Genomic DNA, 20,957 nt, shown 5'->3' with positions numbered 1-20,957 from the left:
CCCACCTCAGACACTGAGTAGCTTGACCTTGTCCTTAAATCCCTTCATCTACAAAATGATAGGATTGAATGTGAAGACCTCTAACATCCTTTCCTCTCTAAATCTATGATTCTACATCTCCAGATTTAATCTTCTTTCTATTACACCACAGATGTCTCAAATTATCATCACTGGTCCAAATGTGTACTATTAGAGGCTACTGTCACACTTTATTTAGGGATCTGTCTGTGATAAATTTGTTTGAAAGGAGTGTCATTTACAAATCTACATTACATACCATGTGGTTGGCACTCAATAAATATCAATAACTACTTAGTCATTTTTGGACTCTTTATATTCAGAACTTAGCAGAATTTGTTTTCTACTGATGTTATACCCTAACCCAAATTACATTTCTTTTTCTCTTCTTTTGGGCTCTAATTGGCCTTAATTGTTATGTATGCTTAAAGCCTGCTTCTAGGCCCTCTTCGCTAAAGATAGGAATTCTAGATTCCATCACTAGGTGTAATCTGACTATAGCTCTCATCATCATTTACTCTTCCAATTCTGTTGTCCATAAAGCATACTGGAATGGGATGGGCTGAGAGAAATGATTATTAATAAGCAATGGTGTGGGGAGATCTGGAGTTCCTCTCTTTTTTCTTTTTCTTTTCTTTTTTTGGTGGGGCAGTGAGGGTTAAGTGACTTGCCCATGGTCACACAGCTAGTAAGTGTCAAGTGTTGGAGTCCGGATTTGAACTCAGATCCTCCTGAATCCAGGGCCAGTGTTCTATCCACTGCGCCACCTAGCTGCCCTCTCTTTTTTCTAAAGTCCTGATTTCAAAAGATCAGTCTCTTGACGAACATTACTGACAATGAGATTGGACTTCCATGTTCAGAACCCATCCAGATGGAGAAAACCATTGTGTTCTACTCAGGTTTGGGTAGGGATAAATTCTTTGAATAGATTGCTGAAGGTTGAGCATAACTTAGAAGTAGAGGACATAATCAAAGTTCATTTGAATAGCTTCGTTCCCTCACTGTAATATTCATTCTTTCATTAATTGTAACTCACTCAGAGCTGATTGCCACCCTTGCAAACACCCCTCTTCCAATAGGCATACAAACCGTGAACCCGCCTCCCATGATTGTCTTTTGGTATAAGACAGTGACTGCCAAATGGCTATCCTTTTATTAAAATATTGGCTTTATTAATAAAATGACTAAATTACCCAGAAATTATCTCTCTCAAACCTTTTAATCACTACAGGGGCATGACTCTCCTGCCCCTCACCCTTATGACTCTTAATCCAAGGAGAAAAGACACAGCACCAAACTCTCTAAACATCTCCACCAGACTTCTCTTCCAGGACTAGACCAGCCTACACCTATTCTAGTCAATCTTACATTTTCTCATCAATATGTATGGTCTGGTTGCACTTAAGACACACCTTCCCCTTCTAATTATCTGGGTCCCCTAAATAGCCTGGTAGAAATGATAACACAATCCCTTCACTTTAACTATAGGCAGCAGTAAAAGGAGCACCTATCTGTACTGAGCAGCTTTATAGTGATGCCCCTTTTCAAAAGGTGTTTTGTGGTTAACCACAACACTAAGAATAGTATCTTTTAAGCTGAAGGAACCAATCAGCATTGAGAGTTATGACCTGTTGTTTTAGAAGTATGCTTCAGGATGAAAGACCTAACTATGTTGCTTAGAAATATGCTTCAGGACTGTTTCCCTCTTGTGATTGGTTGGCTAGATGGCCTTTGTCACTGAAGACAAAGTTCAAGTTTCAATGTATTCTCTTCTGTACCATTTGCAATTCTCTGAGGGTATAATGGGAGGAGTCAATGAGGTATAAATACTATCTCCCGGTACTGCTCCGGGTCTTTGGGTCCCAGACCTGAGCTGAGCTTTATTGTGAGACAGATGCCCTCTCTCAATAAACCTATCTTTCTATGGCTTGGAGACTTTGCTGTTTCTTTTTCTTTGCCAGACTTAGAAATTTCTGAGACACTCCTCAGAATTCCACACCCAATCCTTCATCATACTGACATCTCTGCTTCTCTCTTGCAATTATTTGTCATCTTTTGTTGCCTGATCCCTAATGCACTAGCATATGGCAGATAGGTGGCATAATGGATAGTGTTGGACTTGGAGTCAGGAAGCAGCCCAAATTTGAATTCTATCTCATTCAGTGGGCTGTGTCATCATTGGTAAGTCCCTTAACCTCTCAAAACCTCAGTTTTTCCAACTGCAAAAAGGAAATATTTGTAGGTCAAAGAGTTGTAAAGATCAGATCATATAATACATGTCAACTTAAAATGGCTATGTAAATGCCAGCTAATATTATTCTTCTCTGATAATCATATTGATCTGTCCAGTGCCAGGTCCAACTGTCTTATCTCTTTCCTCAAACCAGAGCATGCTTAATATCCATCAGATTAGGTAGCATAGAGCTATTTGGCTACTGTCTGTCCTGTATGATTGTGTTTCTCAGATTTTTTCCTTGTAATTGGGACACGTAGTCATTTACCTAGATGGTAAGTAGAAAGTACATACCACCCATTTTAGATTGCCACTATATACTTTTTATAAAATCCAGTCTTAATCTTGTTTATGATCAGGAAGAGGGGGAAGGCGTGGATTTTTGTTACCAAAGCTACACTAAAGACTCAGTATTGGAAGGCAAGTATAAAACATCTCAAGGGCTATTCAGAGGGGAATTGTTGTTGTTTGGCCTTCATTCCTGAAGAGGACTATGATGTCAGGGTGATGTCATGACTTGCAGTGAATTGGATTTAAGTGAAGGAGGGCTGTGCAAAGTCACCAAACCTCACTCTCTCCTCCAGAACCACATGGGTCCAGTGGCAAGATATATATCAGGATGACTGGAGATGGCCCTGGATGTTTAAGGCAATTGGGGTTGTGACTTGCCCAGGGTCACACAGCTAATAAGTGTCTGAAGTGAGATTTGAACTCAGATCCTCCTGACTTCAGGGCCAGTGCTTTATCCCCTGTACCACTTAGCTAAGAAGGAAATTAGAACACAGGCAACAAGATTAAGAAACCTGTATTAAAGAATTAGGAATCTGGTGACTTTGTCTTTGCTCCATAACACAGTATCTACTGTCAGTATTAGTTCTCCATAATCATTCATTTGAATACATGACACACAGTTTAGGTTGGGTTCTGTGAAACAACTCCAGTTCCTGTCTTTTAAATATATGTGACTGATAGGAGGGAATGGAGAAAAAGTTTCAAGCTAAGGAATTATCCTTTTATTGATTAATTTTGAGGACAATTAAAGGTCAATATAATGAAGCACATTTAAAGTATCAACATTTTAAATACCATATTATTCTTTACAGGCTAAAGGTGTAAAACCGTTTCAAGTGTTTTTTTTTAATTTTTAATTTTCCTCTCCAGATGATTATATATGTATACACATACACACACACACACAAGTATATTTGCAGCATATTCTTTAAACAGAAACTAGGGTTTACAGCTATACTTGCCAGCATTTTTCAAAGAAAATAGGAAAACCAGAAAGCATCTACCATTTCTTTCTGTTTGCCAATTCTCTGCTATCATCTTGCTTAAATACCATTTGTATTTAATAAGTTGACTAAAATTTTTGCTTGACAAAAGTTTTAGAGCATCAACACTAAATATCTAATGGATGGACATTTGAGGAAATTGGGCAAAAGAAAAGTTGGTAATAATTGAGAGATTGCCCTGCAGATCAGTTATAAATCACCTCGATGGATCATTATTGATTGACCTGTTATGTTTGGCATCACTGTGCATTTGTTGTTGACTTCCAGAGAGTGCACAACTAAATAGTGTAATAAAAACTCCTGTATACAGCATTTGAGGTAAAGATCAAAATGTAAAAACAAGCTGAAATCAGGATGTTAGTTTCATTTGTTTTCTCTGTTGATGGGGTGAAGGAAACAGAACCTCAAGAATATTTCTGTTTATAAGCCCAAGGTAATATTTTTAGCACTTTATGTTACAAATTCTATGATTGTTTACTCATTTTTATTATCTAGAGGATTGAGGTTCTGTTTATTTGTATATTTTTTCTCAAACACAGCAGGATCAGTAAGTACCAAAGCTGTTGTTTTTAATTGAATAGCTTTTCACAGGTGCTGAATTTCAAAGCTGATGTTTCTTATTTAAATATGTAAAATCCTTTTAGAAAACTATTGAATTATCAAAGAAAAATAATTATGTTGACGGATTTTTTGTGAAATGTTTGATTGAATTTTAATCATTTAAGTATTAATAATCCATAAGTGGTAAATATGGAAACTACCAACTGAAAACTGTTAGGGAGAATAATAAATGAGTTTTATATAATACTTTAAGATTTAGGAAATGTTTTATATTATAACAAAAATATGAAGAAGTACAACCCTAAGAAAAGTAAAAAACCCTGAGTCAAAACATGGCTTAAGACTTGGAGAACCGTTTTAGGGTTAGGAAGACATAGTCAAGTCTTGCCCCAGACATTGATATATGGTCCTCGACTCTAAGAATATACATTTCAGAAGTCTTACTGTATGTGCTTACCTGCAGTTAGTAGAAGAACTCGTTACATAGATGAAATTGGTCAGATTGTTTTAAAAAAGATGCTATACATATGTATGTGTATATAATAGCTAACGTTTATGCTGCACTTAAGACCTGCAAAAAGCATTACAAATATCTCATTTTATCCTCATAATAACACTGAGAAGTATATGTTATTATTACCACCATTTTACAGGTAAGGAAACTGAGGCAGACAAGTCAAGTGATTTGGCCAGTCATACAACTCGTAAGGGTCTGAGGCTGTATTTGAATTTGAGTCTTCTTTATTCCAAGACTAGACTTGTATCCATTGTCATTTAGCTCTGTGTGTGTGTGTGTGTGTGTGTGTGTGTGTACGTACACTGAGGCAAAGTTTAAATATGTGTGAGTTTAGAATATGGGCAGAGTAGATTGTTCTTCAATCACACCTTTTTTTCTCCCACTGGACACCTTAAGATACAGGACTTTCCCTACTTCCCTCCCTTTTTCTCCCCTCCCCTTGTTCCAGAGGCTGGTGCTTCCTTGAGACACCCACATTCTAAGTCACACCTTGTTCTGTGTCAGCAATGATTCCTTTAACCTAGCAGGAGGATGACCCCAATTGTTATGGCTCTCTACCTCTGCTATCCAGATGCTAATAAAAGTTATTAACAAACATCAAAGTAATGTAAGTCTTTCACAATTACAGTTCTAATTCCCAAAGCCAGAATGAATCCCTTTTTTTTCCTTAGTAGATGACCCCAATGCTGTTCTAATCCAAGCTTTTCACTGGCATCCTATAGTGCACTACCCTCTATGCACAATTACTATATAGATAGGTATTACAAATAAGTTAGAGCAGTTATATCTATAGGAAAGAAAATAAGGAGAGAGAAAATAGTTTAGAGACATAAAGGAAGTCATATAGAAAGTAAGTGCCAATTGCAAGCAGAGGGATCAGGAGGAAACAAGGTTAAACCTTCATCTTTTGGCTGATTTCTAGCAATACCAACAACCAGCTCCATAAATACATTCTTTTCACAGTTTTCTTCTCCAGAAGCCTGTTCTGTTTGTTTATTGTTTTGTTTAATATTAGGCGGAGACACAAGCTGGATAAAGAGCTCTAGTCACATCAACAATCTCACCACCACTTAAGTATCAATAATAATTTTTTTAAAAGCACCAACATAGTGCTCAGTTCAAAATTCCAGGTGTAGCAGAAGTTGTTCCTCCACTCAGAACTCAAGACCCTTCCCCTCCAGACAAGAAAAATCCTCTTTAGTCTAGGCACACATATTCTCTAATTTGATCTTCACAAAACAAAACAAAAGAACCCAAAAAAAGCAAACCCCAAACAGACCGAATAAAATAGGAACTATGGATGTCATATGACCATCCCCATTTTACAGATAGGGAAATTAACAGTTAAGTAACTTGCCCAAAATTACTTATAACTAGTAAGAATCAAACATAGATCATAATCCTTAGTCTATATTGTCGGAAATTTCAGTATTCTTTCCACTTTACTACTTTGACTCATTTCCATGCACACACAAACACCCATACACTTTCTTATTTCTTGCCTTTGAAATATTCCTTTAAAAGACAAGTACCCAGCAATGATGATTTGCTTCAAGGAACCACAAAAATAACTAATTATCAGGAGTTCTTAATCTGTATGGTCCATGAATTTGTATTTTTAACATTTTGATAATTATATTTCAATGAACTGGTTTCCTTTGCAATCCTATGTATTTCATTTTATGTCTTTAAAGTAATTATCCTCAGAAGTGAGTGATATGCTTCACTGATTGCCAAAGGCATCCATGACAGAATGATAGATATCATTCAGATAGCGTCCCAAAAATCTAAGTACAGTTTTAACCTTTAATAACTCCAGAAATGTAAATGCCACAAATTTACCAAAGACAAATTTTGAAAGGTTAGTTATATAAAATTGTAACCATTGATATTTCTTATTAAAAGCAACATAACAATTGTCTTGTACTATATATTGCTCTAGTACATTTTTTGAACTTTGTAAAATTTTATGTTAGCTGTTGTTTAGTGACTAAAAGGATTGCACTGATAATCCTAGCTTTAAGGTCATCCAGAGAATGAGGTTTTGATACGATGGCATAAAAGATATGACCTCAAAAGAAAAAGACTAATGGAGAAAGATAAGGTGATCAAAGTGGCCAATTATAAAGACCTCCTCTACTGACCTACTGGTCTGAGGAAGTATCATCTAGGTCATACAGTAAATAAAAAATGAGAGGTTGTACCATGTTCTTAAAATTGAAATTAAAAATATAATATTTAAAATTTATACAACTAAATAAGTATAAAAGAAATTTGAATAATTAAACTTTTAAATGACTTTAAAAGTGTGTGGCATTTATATTTCTGAAGTTATTAAGCTTTAAAACTGCACCAAGCCTTTCGGATCACCTTGAGTGTCTATTGTATGTATGTATGTGTACTTTGGTTCTATTACTGCTTCTTAAAGCTTATCCACAGTAGTCAGAAAGCCTATGTTTGAATCCCTACTTTATGATCTTATGCATGCTTGGTTACTGTGTGGTCCGATTTCCTCCTCTGTAAAATGAGAAATTTAGACAAGATAACCTCTCCCCTCCCTTCCAGTTCTCAAATCCTATGATCAACATCCCAAAGTGCTTGTTAACACTGTAATATCTCCAGTGAATGTCACTTTCTAACTTTTGAAAGCCCTCAAAATTTTTAAAGTCCAACACTTTGGATCTAAAGCTTCTGATTCCTGGACTTTTTATTAAATGAAATCAGCCTTGCAAACATTCCCAAAATCACAAAACCCAAGGAATTGTCAAAGAGTACAAGAGATGAATTGTATGCTCTGTCTTGGCTACATTGAATTAATAGGATTCAAGTGTTCCACATCTTTTCTAGGACATTTAAACTATTAATCTATCATGATTATTTTTTCAGGGGGAAAGGGCAAAGCAACCCCCACACATAGATGGTGTTGTCTGTGAAACTGGAGGAGTGGGGAACGGAGAAGTATTGTGGTCCAAGGACTGAGTTGTGGCTCTAGGGTATTTCTGACATCTCTCTTTGCCTTACAGGAATGTTAGTTCTGCTGGAGAGGAAGCCCGCAGAAGAATGAGGGAATGTGATGGACTTACGGATGCATTGCTTTATGTGATTCAGTCTGCTCTTGGGAGCAGCGAAATTGATAGCAAGGTTTGTTGGGTTTGCCTTGGGAGGGATAAAAGTGAGAAAGTATTGCCTCTGGGGAAAAGAGAGTGAGCCAGGATACTTTGTTTATTGTTTTGTTTTGAAATATCAAAGGGCTTTCTTTTTCTTTTTAAATAGAAGCTATATTTGGTACTAATATGGTTAGAAAATAAACTTCAAAACCATCATTTTAAACAGCGACTTTTTTTAATGGAAAGTGATTCTGTTGCATCCAACTAGACTAAAACTGAACATTCCATTCTCCCTTATTGTTTTAAAACTGGAGAGCATGGAAATTAATTTTTTTAGCTACTCATTGCACAACATGCAGTCTTTCTTACATCCTTCTGAAAAACAGACTCCAGCTTCCATGAAAAGTGCAATGCTCTTCAAAAAACTAAGATAAATACAAATCTCTTGTGCTTATGTGTAAAAGCCCTCATTTGGGTCAAGTAGTTTCATCCAAATTATGTGTGGTCTAATAAATAGTTGTAAATTAATCATGTAGCTCTTAGAAGAAAAAAATGTCTATTTTAATGTTAGACTTCACATAAGTATTTTTGTGAACATTCTTATCCAAGTTATTTTGTTTTATCTTCATTAATGCAGTAATGAATAGCTCTCTTTGAAAAGTCAAGTGACTGTATAATGTCAATCATTTTCATAAAAGGAATAAATCAGTTATACTATCCATAATCTTATCAGAACATTGGTGATTCTGCTTCAAAGAAGGATAAGCAATATCACTAGCCTTTTCATATGTCCTGTTATGAATTAGTTATTGGGTAGCAAAAAATTCAGCTAGCCACTTTGCATGTTATATTCACTATGTTACCTCAATGTGTTCTTTTCCTGTACTCAAGGTTTTCTCAAGGTATGACTTACATATCAAGAGTAGGGCAGCTAAATGGCTCAGTGGATAGGGTGCCAGGCCTGGAGTCAGGAAGATTCATCTTCCCAAGTTCAAATATAGCCCCAGATACTTATTAGCTATATGACCCTGGACAAGTCACTTAACCCTATTTGCCTCAGTTGCTCATCTGTAAAAGGAGCTGGAGAAGGAAATGGCAAATCATTCTAGTATCTTTGTAATGAAATCCCCAAATGGGGACATGAAAAGTTGGATGTGGCTGAAAAATAACTCAACAAAATGATCACTATAACTACTCCTCTATTTTACTGGTTTAAGGCATTTGGTGTGATTGCATAAATTGACTCATTTTTGTTACCAATTTTTAAAAAGATTCAATAACAAGATGAGCATTAAAATATTCCTTTGGATTTTTGTATATGTCAGAACCAGCAGAGAACCAAAGCCATATATAATCTGTGGCCTTTAACAGCCATATTAGACTTCTTAATGTAATTGATGGGATAATTTGATTTTTTTAAGTGACCAGCCACTGCAGTGTGAATAATTGCAGGTATCTGGCAAACCAACAGGCATATCATTAAGTGTAACAGGAAAAAAATGATTCCCTGAGGTTTATCTCCCTGAAGTAGCACTCTTGAGAATATTAACAATCATATCAAGAGGTAGCAGTCTAAGGCTTTGATACACCGAACTACTTTGCACAATACTTGATAAAACTTGCAGCAGTGTGGTAAGCAAGACACTATATAGTCCTCTCCATTAGCCATGCCCCTGTATTACATTTGACTGATATTCATGTATAGTTCTGTCTAGAAAATGATGATAACTTTTAAGCTTTGAAAACAATTGGATCAAGGGAAATAGCACTGAACTTTCTCTTGAAGATCAGTGAAGGTCTATTTCAGATAATGAATAAAAGAGCCTAGAATTCCATGCAAGCACATCAACTGTGCTGTGTAATTGGGACAGTTTGTTAGATGAGTAACATATGGTAGGATGCTCTACAGACAGCTTCCAAATTAGCCTTTCCTAATGGAAACTAAGGAGTAAAAAATGACCCTGGTGACCAAGAAGAACTGGTAAAAACTCACCATTACTTGGAATGCATGTCAAAGACAAAACTACCAGCTGGATCCTCCTTCTGTTAGTCTCCCTTGGAGGAGTAGAAGGGTGGAAGTTGCCTCTTTTTACCTCTTTGGAGAAAAGCTCGTGACTGAAATTTTTGCTTACCACACTCCAAGGAGAAAGTTGAATGAGAACAGGAAGACTGCCAGTCACAACAGCAGCCCTGATCTCTCTCTACAGCAAAACACACAATTGTGAAAAAGCATGGGTACGTGAGTGTGCACGTGTTGTAAATAAAACAGCATCTTAAGGTGTCAATCTATCACTTTGGTGTGTCAGATAGTTTGGTTTATCAGTCACTTGTTTAATTAGTGCTTGAATTAAGTCCATTTCTAGTTCATTGGTATCTGAGGAAGTAGACCATGGAAAGGGAAAGAAAAAGGAGGTAGAGAATAGATTCCCTTCAAGTCCTTGGTATTAGAAACATCAGCTTCATAGAATTCAAGTCAAGTTAAGATTTGTATGATAACCTTTTTGCCAATGGCTTTTTCCCAATTTTTTTCAAGTGTGCTCCCCTGTTTACTTGTTTTCATGCCATTTCTTCTTATGATGAGAAGATGTATGAAATAGAAAAGCTGTTTGATGAAAAAACCCTATGAGATTAGTACATGACAGGATTCCTAAAAGCTTCTAGGATATTGGCTACAATTCAAGAGGCTTCAGAAATCAATTAAGAAAATACTCCATTCATATCAATTTTCAAATTACCCATAATTAAATGAAATAAATGTTTTCTTTATGACATTTGTATCCCCATTGCAAAAAAAATCAAAATATGATTATAGTTGTCCTCATACTTTGTGCATACTTTGATCCTCTGATTTACCTTTAAGGGAAAAAAAAAAACTTGAGACCTCTCCTTTTTCTTTAGCCCTGCCCAGCCCCCAAAGACTTTCCACATTCTAATATACAGTTTCACATTTCCAAGTTAGAAGAAATTAGTAGTTGGGCTAAATTTATAGTAAACATTGAAACTTTTAAGTGTGTTTTTTGGGGGAAATGATTGTTCTTTTTAACCAATCCAGACTTGTAATTGTTGATGCCAGATATCAGTCTGGTTTATGGTATGTTTTTATTACTTACCCACTACCCTCCTTAGCACTGGCTAACATCAGATTGGATCATGATTTCATTGGCATCCTAATTACAACTACTTTGAAAGAAAAGATTGGTTTGCTTAAAGAGGAGGAAACTGCAAATATTATATAGCAAGAACTTTGTTGGGGAGGGAGAGACTTCTTGGGAATAAAAAGCCAAAGCTTTGAATATTGGCCAGGGATGTTTCTGCTAAGGGTTATTTATTTTAGAAGGGCAACCACATAGTTTAGATGCTGTTTTATGCCTTTTAATATCAATATGACTTCTAAATAATTGACTCCCTCCCCAGCCTCCCAAAAAATCACCTCCCTTATAAAATAAGTACAACCAAACAAGTGATTACATTGAATGTGTTTGAATATATAAGAGAAGTGTATAATTTTGTAACATATGGCAGAGAGAGAGAGAGAGAGAGAGAGAGAGAGAGAGAGAGAGAGAGAGAGAGAGAGAGAGAGAGAGAGAGAGAGAGAGAAAGAAAGATCTTAGGGCCCAATTGAGCTAGTCTCTAGTTTTTCACCTATGGGCAAATGTAGGGATAGGGACTGGCTGGACTCTGATTCCACTGGATTATCGAACTCCCAAGTGCAGAAGCTCCCTCTGTGAATGTACATCAGTACGTTCTCTGCAACAGTCCTAGATGTTTTTGTAGAACACTGAGTATCTAAGTTGCCCAGGGTCACATTACTACATTTGTCACAAAGTGAGACTTTGAACATGGATCTTATTTCATTTGTAACTAGATCTCTTTCTTAGTCTACTATGCTATATTGCTTTTTAGCCTATCTGATGATAAATGTGTACATAATGCTAGTATGCAAGAAAGTAATCAGATATAAAGCCTAAAAATCAAGAAAGGGGGCTGTTTATGATTGTCATTATTTTCCCCTTTGTTTCAATTTTATTTGTTTTGGGTTCTTTAGACCGTTGAAAACTGTGTGTGCATTTTGAGGAACCTCTCCTACCGACTTGCAGCAGAAACATCTCAGGGACAGCAGATGGGAACCGATGAGCTTGATGGATTACTTTGTGGTGATGCCAATGGCAAGGATGCTGAGAGTTCTGGGTGTTGGGGCAAGAAGAAGAAGAAAAAGAAATCCCAAGATCAGGTGATTCAAATTACTTGCAGCTGTATGTAATTATCACAGCTTCTAAATTACAATACTATGATTTAGTGTGTGTATACTATATGTGTGTGTAGATATATACAGACACACACACTATAGGATTTTAAATTAAAACTCTATACACACTACAGGATTTTACATGTCCAAGGTGATTTTAAAATATTGCCATGTCTATATTTCCTGTAGGTATTCTACAAGTAATATATTGAAACCTAATAGTTTCTTAACCTCTTTAAATCATAGTTTTTCCATCTCTACTTTGCTTCTGCCACTCAAAAAGTGGTCACATCCTAGATCTTACTGACACTAGAAACTGTTCATACTCCACAATCCTGAACTTTACATCTTCCTCTCTGACAACAATCACATGTTGGTGCATTTCTCCTACATCTTCATTCTTGAATCTACCTTTTGCCCTCTCTGTGACCTCTAGTCCAAGGACATCTTCCTTGCTATTTTTTTTAATGCTGTTTTGTTTTGTTTTTTGATTGGGCAATGAGGGTTAAGTGACTTGCCCAAGGTCACACAGCTAGTAAGTGTCAAGTGTTTGAGACTGGATTTGAACTCAGATCTGGTGCTCTATCCCACTGTGCCACCTGGCTGCCCCCTTCCTTCCTATTTTTACTGATGCAGCTTTGGTGGTGTAGTGGATGAAGCATTGAACTCGGGTCTGAAAGACTGGAGTTTCAGTCCTGCCTCAGACACTTTCTGTGTGGCCCTGAGCAAGTCCCTTAGCCTCTTTCTATCTCAATTTCCTTACCTTTAAATGATTGCATTTATATTATTATATATTAATATTATATAATATATTATTAATGAATAATAGCACCTACCATACAGGGGTAGTCATGAGGGTCAAACAAGACAATATACTTAGTGTTTCTCAAATCTTAAAGTGTTATATAAATGCTAACTACTCATTACTATTGTTATTATTATTGTCATTTGTTTTCCTTACACTGAAAGTCTACTGCAGGGTTCTCAGTCATTTTTCTACCACTTACCCCTTTGGCAATAACATTTTTTTTTTTTTTTTAGTGAGGCAATTGGGATTAAGTGACTTGCCCAGGGTCACACAGCTAGTAAGTGTTAAGTGTCTGAGGCCGGATTTGAACTCAGGTACTCCTGACTCCAGGGCCAGTGCTCTATCCACTGTTCCACCTAGCTGCCCCGGCAATAACATTTTTAAATGCACGAAATATGTTGGAGTGCAAAGGAAACCATTATATTGAAATACAGTTATCACAATTTTTAAAAAGTAAGTTCCTGGACCCCAGGTAGAAAATTCCCGGTCTAGACCTTTTGGCTAGTCCCTAAAAAAAGTACCAGGCATAGATAAGGTACATAACAAATGTTTCCTAATTAACTGATTTGGCCACACATTTCACTGATATTAGCACAATGTAGGAAGAGAGCAATAGAATTGGAATTAGAAGATCTTTCGCAGTTCCTATCTTTGCTATTTACTCCTTTGTGACTTTGACTTTGCAAAGGTCATTGTCCCTCACTGGATTTTAGTTTATTCTTCTGTAAAAAGAGAAGATTGGACCTATATTATCTTTAAGGTCCTTTTCCATACTGTCCTTTCCATAAGTGCTAAATCGTATGATCCTATAATTGTTGAATTGCCTAAAGTTATGTATCAGTGAAAGAATGAAGAATAGACCTTTTCAGAGTCCAGGGAGCCCATAGAGTATAGTCACTAGGATGTTCAAATACATCATTCTATACCAACTAGTTGTACACAATAGTGTTTCAGGAGCTGTGCTAACAGAGGGTGGTGAAGATATCCCAAATACCATTATATGTTTTGCTTTGAAATGCTAGTAAATGTACTTTTGCACTTAGCTTTGAATACAGGTATGTCTGAAGTTTTTGGAATTCATAACACTTCAAATAACACAATAAAACCTCAGTGTGAAGGACAGTTCAGGAGAGACTAAAAAGGAACCTACCTTCCTCATTTGTTCTTTTGGAAAAATTCAGAAGGATTCCTTTTCATGCTACTTTTTTTTTTAACATAGTGTGAGATTTCTGTCATTATTAAGGGTTTCAGGTTTCCAGGAGAGTCCTACACAAAGGTACTGTCTTATTCAAAGGTATTGTCCAAGGACACTAGCTGGAGCCAGAAGACCTTGGGTCAAAAACATGCTAACACTTCCTTGCTGCATGCCCTTTGGGATATCCATCACCCTTTCTGAGCCTCAGTTTCCTCATCTGTAAAAGAGTAATAATAATATTTGTATAACCTCCCTTAATAAGGTTTTTGTGATAAAATCATTTTGGAAATCTTAATGCTGATAAAAATGGAGTTATTAGCAATGCTTCTGTCTCTCCAATGCTTGGTGGAACACAGGCACAGTAGTTAGAATAATTCCAAAGTGAACAACTGTAAAAAGCAAGACTATAAAACTCAAAACCTGTTCATAACTGCATAACCGTTCATTTAAACAACAGTATATGTATATATGCATATATACACACATGTGTATATGTATCATAGTCACACTTTTAATCTATTGAATGCCCCTTCCTCATTAGAACAATTGTTAAAAAGAAAACATTTTAAAAAACTTGTAAGTACTAATGATGTATGGTACCACCAAATTCATAGCTTCAGCTATCATTTAGAATCCAAAGAGTATTTCCATTGTTCCTGCCCCCTCCATCACTTCCCTGCTGTTTAATTTCAGTTTGCCACAAATGATTTGGTTTGTCCAAACTTAATCCAGGTCTCCTATATTTGGAAGAATCAGCTGCTTCTCTCTCTCTCTCTCTCTCTCTCTCTCTCTCTCTCTCTCTCTCTCTCTCTCTCTCTCTCTCTCTCTCTCCCTCTCCCTCTCCCTCTCCCTCTCCCTCTCTCCCTCCCTCCTAATGATTTTCAAATTGACTTTTGAAAAGAGTTCATATAAGTTTAAAGTTGACCCCAGCTATTTCTTCCATATTACACACAGGGATAGGAAACTGAACTAGTAGTTTCATGGGTTTAGGAAACTAGTGATTTTGTGGGTATAGGGTATTCCCAGAAGAGGAAAATTCCTGTAAACCTTCTCTGCAATTTATAATCTTAGAGAGATGCCGAGGGGGGAAGGAAGCAAATAAGCATTTATTAAGAGGTACCAGGCACTATTCTAAGCACATTACAAATATTATCCCATTTAATCCTCACAGGAGTCTGGGGAGATAGGAGCTATGAAGAGCCTGGGTAGAGCACTGAGAGATGAATGACCTGCCAAGAGTCACATACCTAGAATGTGTCAGATGTGTAATTTGACCAAAATCTCCCTGTCTTCAAGGCCAGGACTCTGCCAACCACACCATGTAGCCTCTTAAAAGGAGCATACTCTTAATCATGCAGCCTCTTCTAGAAACCATCAAACTGAATATAACTTGGTTTGATAAAACATGTTTTTTTTCTAATATATTATTTTTGTATAACTGTACTATCACAGAACCAAAACACAAGCAACATCTTTTTTTGAATCAAGGTAACTCTTATGCCCCAAAGGGAAGTAAGCATAACAAAGTTTTACAGAAAAAAGAAATGGTACATACATTAACTTTGAAGGAAGGAGAATTTTAATATGGTGTTCAGTTCATTCTCATTCTCATTTCAGAGCATGGCCTCTATGATATGATAGCTGAAAGGGCCTGCATTCCATTCCTTTTTTTTTTTTTTGGTGGGACAATGGGGGTTAAGTGACTTGCCCAGGGTCACAAAGCTAGCAAGTGTCAAGTGTCTGAGGCCAGTATCAAGTCCTCCTGAATCCAGGGCCACCTAGTTGCCCCCCCATTCCTTTGATTTAATGTCTACCCCCTTGGAATCTCATTTTAATTGTTATTGTTTTGGGGGGTGGGGCAATGAGGGTTAAGTGACTTGTCCAGGTTCATACAGCTAGTAAATGTCAAGTGTCTGAGGCCAGATTTGAATTCAGGTCCTCATGAATCCAGGGCCGGTGTTTTATCCACTGCACCACCTAGCTGCCCTGGAATCTCATTTTAATAGGATCTCCCCCCACCCTTTAAGAATTTTTAAAATATATTCATCCTTAGCAGTAACATAAAAATCTGGTAATATTCTTAGGCAGCAACTAATTAGCTCTTTAAATGCATTTTTTCATATGTAAAATGCAAATCATACATCTGTGGATAGATTATAAGTCAATATTACATTGACCAAGGAAGTCATGAAGCAATACGTGTTTCATTGAGAATATATCAAAGTGGGGGCAGCTAGATGGCACAGTGGATAGAGCACCGGCCTTGGATTCAGGAGGACCTAAGTTCAAATCCACCCTCAGACACTTAACAATTACCAGCTGTGTGACCCTGGGCAAGTCACTTAACCCCAATTGCCTGACATACACATACACACACACACACACACACACACACACACACACACACACAGAATATATCAAAGTGACAAAGATTCTCTCAATCCCATTATGTAAGTACTCATTGCAAGGGTGAAGGCTGCAGCCTCTCCATTTCTTTTCCATAAGTCTTCCACAAAGCTTCCACCAAACATGCTGCAGGCTTTTTTCTAAGTCTCTTGACAGTAAATGAATAATAATACTTTCTGAGGACTATTTTTCAGTGCTTTTAAAATATATTTTATTCATCACAAGCATCATCTACATATGTTCGCAAAAATCATAATATGCATTGTATATGCAATATTTATTGTCCACCAAATCTATTGGTCTATTTATGTCTTTGCATATGAATTTTATGACAGATTCCATAATCCAATCTACCCCACCAGAGGCCTGTGGTCCACAGGTTGAGACTCTTTGAAACAGATAATTCCTGTTTTTCTAATATAGCTCCATGAAGAAGTAGTAGAAGAAATTATTTTGGAATAAAAGCTAATTTTAAATTATAAGTAAATAATTAGCTGTGATCACATATTCTTAACTATCACTGTCCCCCACCCCCATTTAAGGGAGGGGAATTAAATAAAGAACTGGAAAAGTTTCAGTTCTCTCTGTCTCTGTCTCTGTCTCTGTCTCTCTCTCTCTCACACACACACACACACACACACACACACACACACACACACACACACACATGCAGGCTATGGTTTCCTTTCTTTTTCCATGTAACTAGCAGGCTTTTTGTGGTCATACATCTATCTCTGTGATATCTCTAATGACATCTGTTCCCTTGCTTTACTTATAAACATCTGACCTTAGAAATATTTTGCAGGCACCTCATCCCTATCCTTAACTTTCTATTGTCCTTTCTGTTTGTAGTGTCTGTTTCAGATATATGTCCTGATGGACCAGCTTTGTGGGTTGTACTTCAAACGTATATATGTATAGACAAAAAGCATTCTTTATCCATCTGATTTTTTTCTGTGTGTATAGTGAGACTAAATGCTTTTGAGTGATTATGGATCTCGTCTAGGAGGCTCTGTGATGTTCTGGGGTCTAATAGAGTCAACACTATGCCATCTTCAAACAGAAGTCTCTGCAGGAATTCATTATATATCAGGAATCTCTCTTCCCTTTGACTGCCCTGAATACCTTCTATGAAGATGACAAATATCTTTCCTTTTATATAAAAAGACTTACATAAATCTTGAATTATATCATATTCTAAAATACATTATTTTACATATGTTTTAAGATCCTTACTTTTATAATGATAAAAATGTCCACTTTGACCACCAATGCCTGGTAGACAGTTTTGAAAGATGCTATGGTGGGGAAAATGGAGAAGACAGAATTAAAGGGAAAGCAAATTAAAGTAGGGATTGATCCTAACCCAAGCAAACTATGGGGATGTACAAACATTTATATTTTTTTAGAGGTGGCATAGAATGGAGATCTGAAGGGGGGGTACCATCATTTGGGGAATGACTGAGCAAGTTATGATATGTAAATTTGACAGACTACTATTTTGCTTTAAGAAATTATGAAGGATATGATTTCAGAGACACTTGGGAAGACCTGTATGATGCAAAGTTAACAGAATCAGAGGAACAATATATACAATAACATTGTAAAGAAAACTTTGAAAAACTGAAACTGAACAATGTAATAACCAACCATCATTCCAAAGGACTAATTATGAAACATACTACCTATCTCCTGGAAGAGAGGGGAAAGACTCAGTCCAGAATGGGCCATGCATGTATACATATAAATAAATATGAATATCTTCTCTTGGACATCGTCAGTGCAGAAGTTTGTTATATTTCACTATCCGTGTTTGTAACAGGGGTCCTGTTCTTCTTTCATTCTCACCTGGGATAGAAGTGGAAGAAAGGGAAGGTAGATTTTTTCTTATTGGCAAATATATTATTTAATAAAACAAGAAAAAATGTTGCTATGATAAAAAATAATCACCCTTCCCTATACTGATGATGCTCTCCACAAGTAACTAGGCTGATCCTTCGATGACAGTCATAAGATCTATCTTTTGGCCTATATACTTAAAACATTTCCAGTTTGGTAGGATCCAAAAATTCCTTACTCCACCAGTGTAGCCTTTGACGTTCCAGCATCACCTCCACACCACCATAACTCCTTTAATGGACGGTAGGATTTTAGTAGAGTATTGTTTCATATCCTGCTTCTAAATGATGCCCATATTCTCTGGAGCTCTCATTCACTTAAAATTAAATTGCTATATCTAACCAAAATAATTACATGGTTCCATAAGAAATTATTTTCTCTTACTATAATTGATTTCATTTTAGTAAGCCTATCAATTATTTGGTGCCTTTCAATTATTTCATTCCACTGAACAAATGTCTACTACTTACTATCAGTAACAGATAAATAAAAAGAACCCCCCCCCACGCACACACACAACCCCCAAGCATCCAAATAAGCCCAGTTCATTGACATCTCTAAGTTTAACTCCCACTTAACTCTTCACCCTTTCTCCTATCTAGCCCTCTCATTGTCATATGACCTTCAAATAAATTAATGAATAAACATTAATTAAATGCCTACTATGGGCCAAACACTGTGATAAGTTCCAGAAATACAAAAGGAAACAAGAGATAGTCCCTGCCCTCAAGGAGTTTACAATCTAATTCTGAAGATAACATGAAAAATATATATACACAAAGGAATATACAGGATAAATAGGAAATAATTAACAGAGGGATAGCACTAGAATTAAGAGGGTCAGCAAAGGCTTCCAATAAATGATTAGATAAGGATGCCATCTTTACTTTCATGATCTTTATCATCAATGATAATCATTGATAATAGTAATTGATTTACATAATACTTTTTTATTTCAATTATAATTCTTGGTACTAATCCTGCATGCCCTATGCCTTCTGCAAACTTCCCAGATAGATTTAAATAGCTTTACAATTGTTATATCTGTGTTACTTTTCTGGTTGAGTTCCTCTTAGTGTTTAAGGCCTTTTGGGTTCCTGTAGGTTCATGCCACAGTTAGCATTAGATTGGGCATTGTGAAGAGTAGATTTGTACCAGTAAATGAAGAGTCAACATGGGGTCCTTCTCCTCCTTTTCCTTTATTATTAAATTGTGTTTTGTAGCTGAAAGTATGAGATCCTGTGAATGCTGCATAATTATTGGTTATTGTTGAGTCATTTTTCAGTTATGTCCACTCTTTGTGACCCCATCTGGGGTTTTCTTGGCAAATTTACTGGAATGGTTTGCCATTTCCTTCTCCAGCTCATTTTATGGATAAGGAAATTGGGGCAAACACAGTTAAGTGACTTGCACAGGGTCACACAGCTAGTCTGAAGCTAGATTTGAATTCAGGAAGATGTCTTCCTGACTCCAGGCCCTGCACTTTATCTACTTGGTCACCTAAGGATAGGACATATAAAATCATTCTCAAGTACCATCAGTAAGAATCTAACTAATTAGCATCTCTTCTTTTGAACCTGAGGAGACCTGGTGTTTAAAATTAGTTTTGTGGTTTGCATGAAGAATGTGATCGTCAAGAAATCTGCTTCCTTTCATTCATATGTTGAAAGACTTTCCTTCTACTGTGAAGCAAACCAAATATAATATAATTCCCACAGTGCTTCTGACAATTTGTGGATCCCAGACATATGCTGTAATAAGATCCCTCATTAAACCTGTTCACCTAAGGATAAGACATATGATGAACCTGAGATTATAAAATATATGCTTCTTACCACAACCATCATTGTTCAGACATTTAAATTTAACAGACAGAATCAACAGACATACGAGTGCCTTCCTGCTTATTGTAGAACTGTGCCATCTGTTTCAACAATATAATGTGAGAAATTTCTTAGACAACATGTGCCAGAGTTTCTTTGTATGTAGAATTCACAATGAGGCCTATGCAATTTAACATTGATAATGACCCAGAAAGAGCCATAGACATTGAGATATCCTCATTATCTGCCACAGAAATTAAAGGAATGTTTTCTAATATAAATAATGCCTAACACATATAGGCAATGAATGCATGCCAACAAAGTCAGCAAAACACAAGAAATTTACACTCCCCATTCATCCATGTATTAGTTGAAATCGAATCCTATTGCATATGCTTTCTCTCACAAGGCACATTTCCAAAGTTATTGAAACTCCGATGTATTCTTCAAGATTATAATGATTATCCATTGCTGGAAGTTACAGAAATTATGGCATGAGCGTGCAGCATGACTTCCTTCGAGAAAAGCTTATGGTTTTCACTGCTAGGTGGCAATGCAAAAGACTCTCAGGATCATATTGGAAAGGCAATTACACATAGTAAACACTCAATAAATATTTGTTGAATGAATAAATAAATTAAATGAATGTCCAAGGCATTCAAACCGTTAAAACAATAGGAGCATTTGAAGTTGTCAGTAGAAATCCCACATGTTCCCTGAGGAAGTGGGAGTTTACAAAGGAGATCATTCTTTCTGCATGTAGTCATTGTGCCAATTCATTCGAAAGGTAGAAATGTGCTTTTTTTCAAATGAAACTTAGCATCTAATCAAACAAAGTATCCTTGAACT

General features: G+C 36.5%; 1 protein-coding gene across 7 annotated transcripts in view; it reads left to right on the top strand.

Moving 5' to 3' along the window:
* The window catches only part of CTNND2 (catenin delta 2), a 1,127,657-nt gene that overhangs the window by 947,499 nt on the left and 159,201 nt on the right, over positions 1-20,957 (top strand). For all 7 annotated transcript variants that reach the window (XM_043973915.1, XM_043973925.1, XM_043973939.1 and 4 more), the window contains 2 exons: positions 7,648-7,765; positions 11,777-11,962. In XM_043973915.1, the coding sequence (XP_043829850.1) occupies positions 7,648-7,765; positions 11,777-11,962 (304 nt within the window). The remainder of the gene's footprint in view (positions 1-7,647; positions 7,766-11,776; positions 11,963-20,957) is intronic.

This window comes from Dromiciops gliroides, chromosome 1, assembly GCF_019393635.1.
Source record: "Dromiciops gliroides isolate mDroGli1 chromosome 1, mDroGli1.pri, whole genome shotgun sequence".
Lineage (NCBI taxonomy): Eukaryota > Metazoa > Chordata > Mammalia > Microbiotheria > Microbiotheriidae > Dromiciops > Dromiciops gliroides.
The sequence above is the reverse complement of the archived record's forward strand: the minus strand, read 5'-3'. Positions and strand labels throughout refer to the sequence as shown.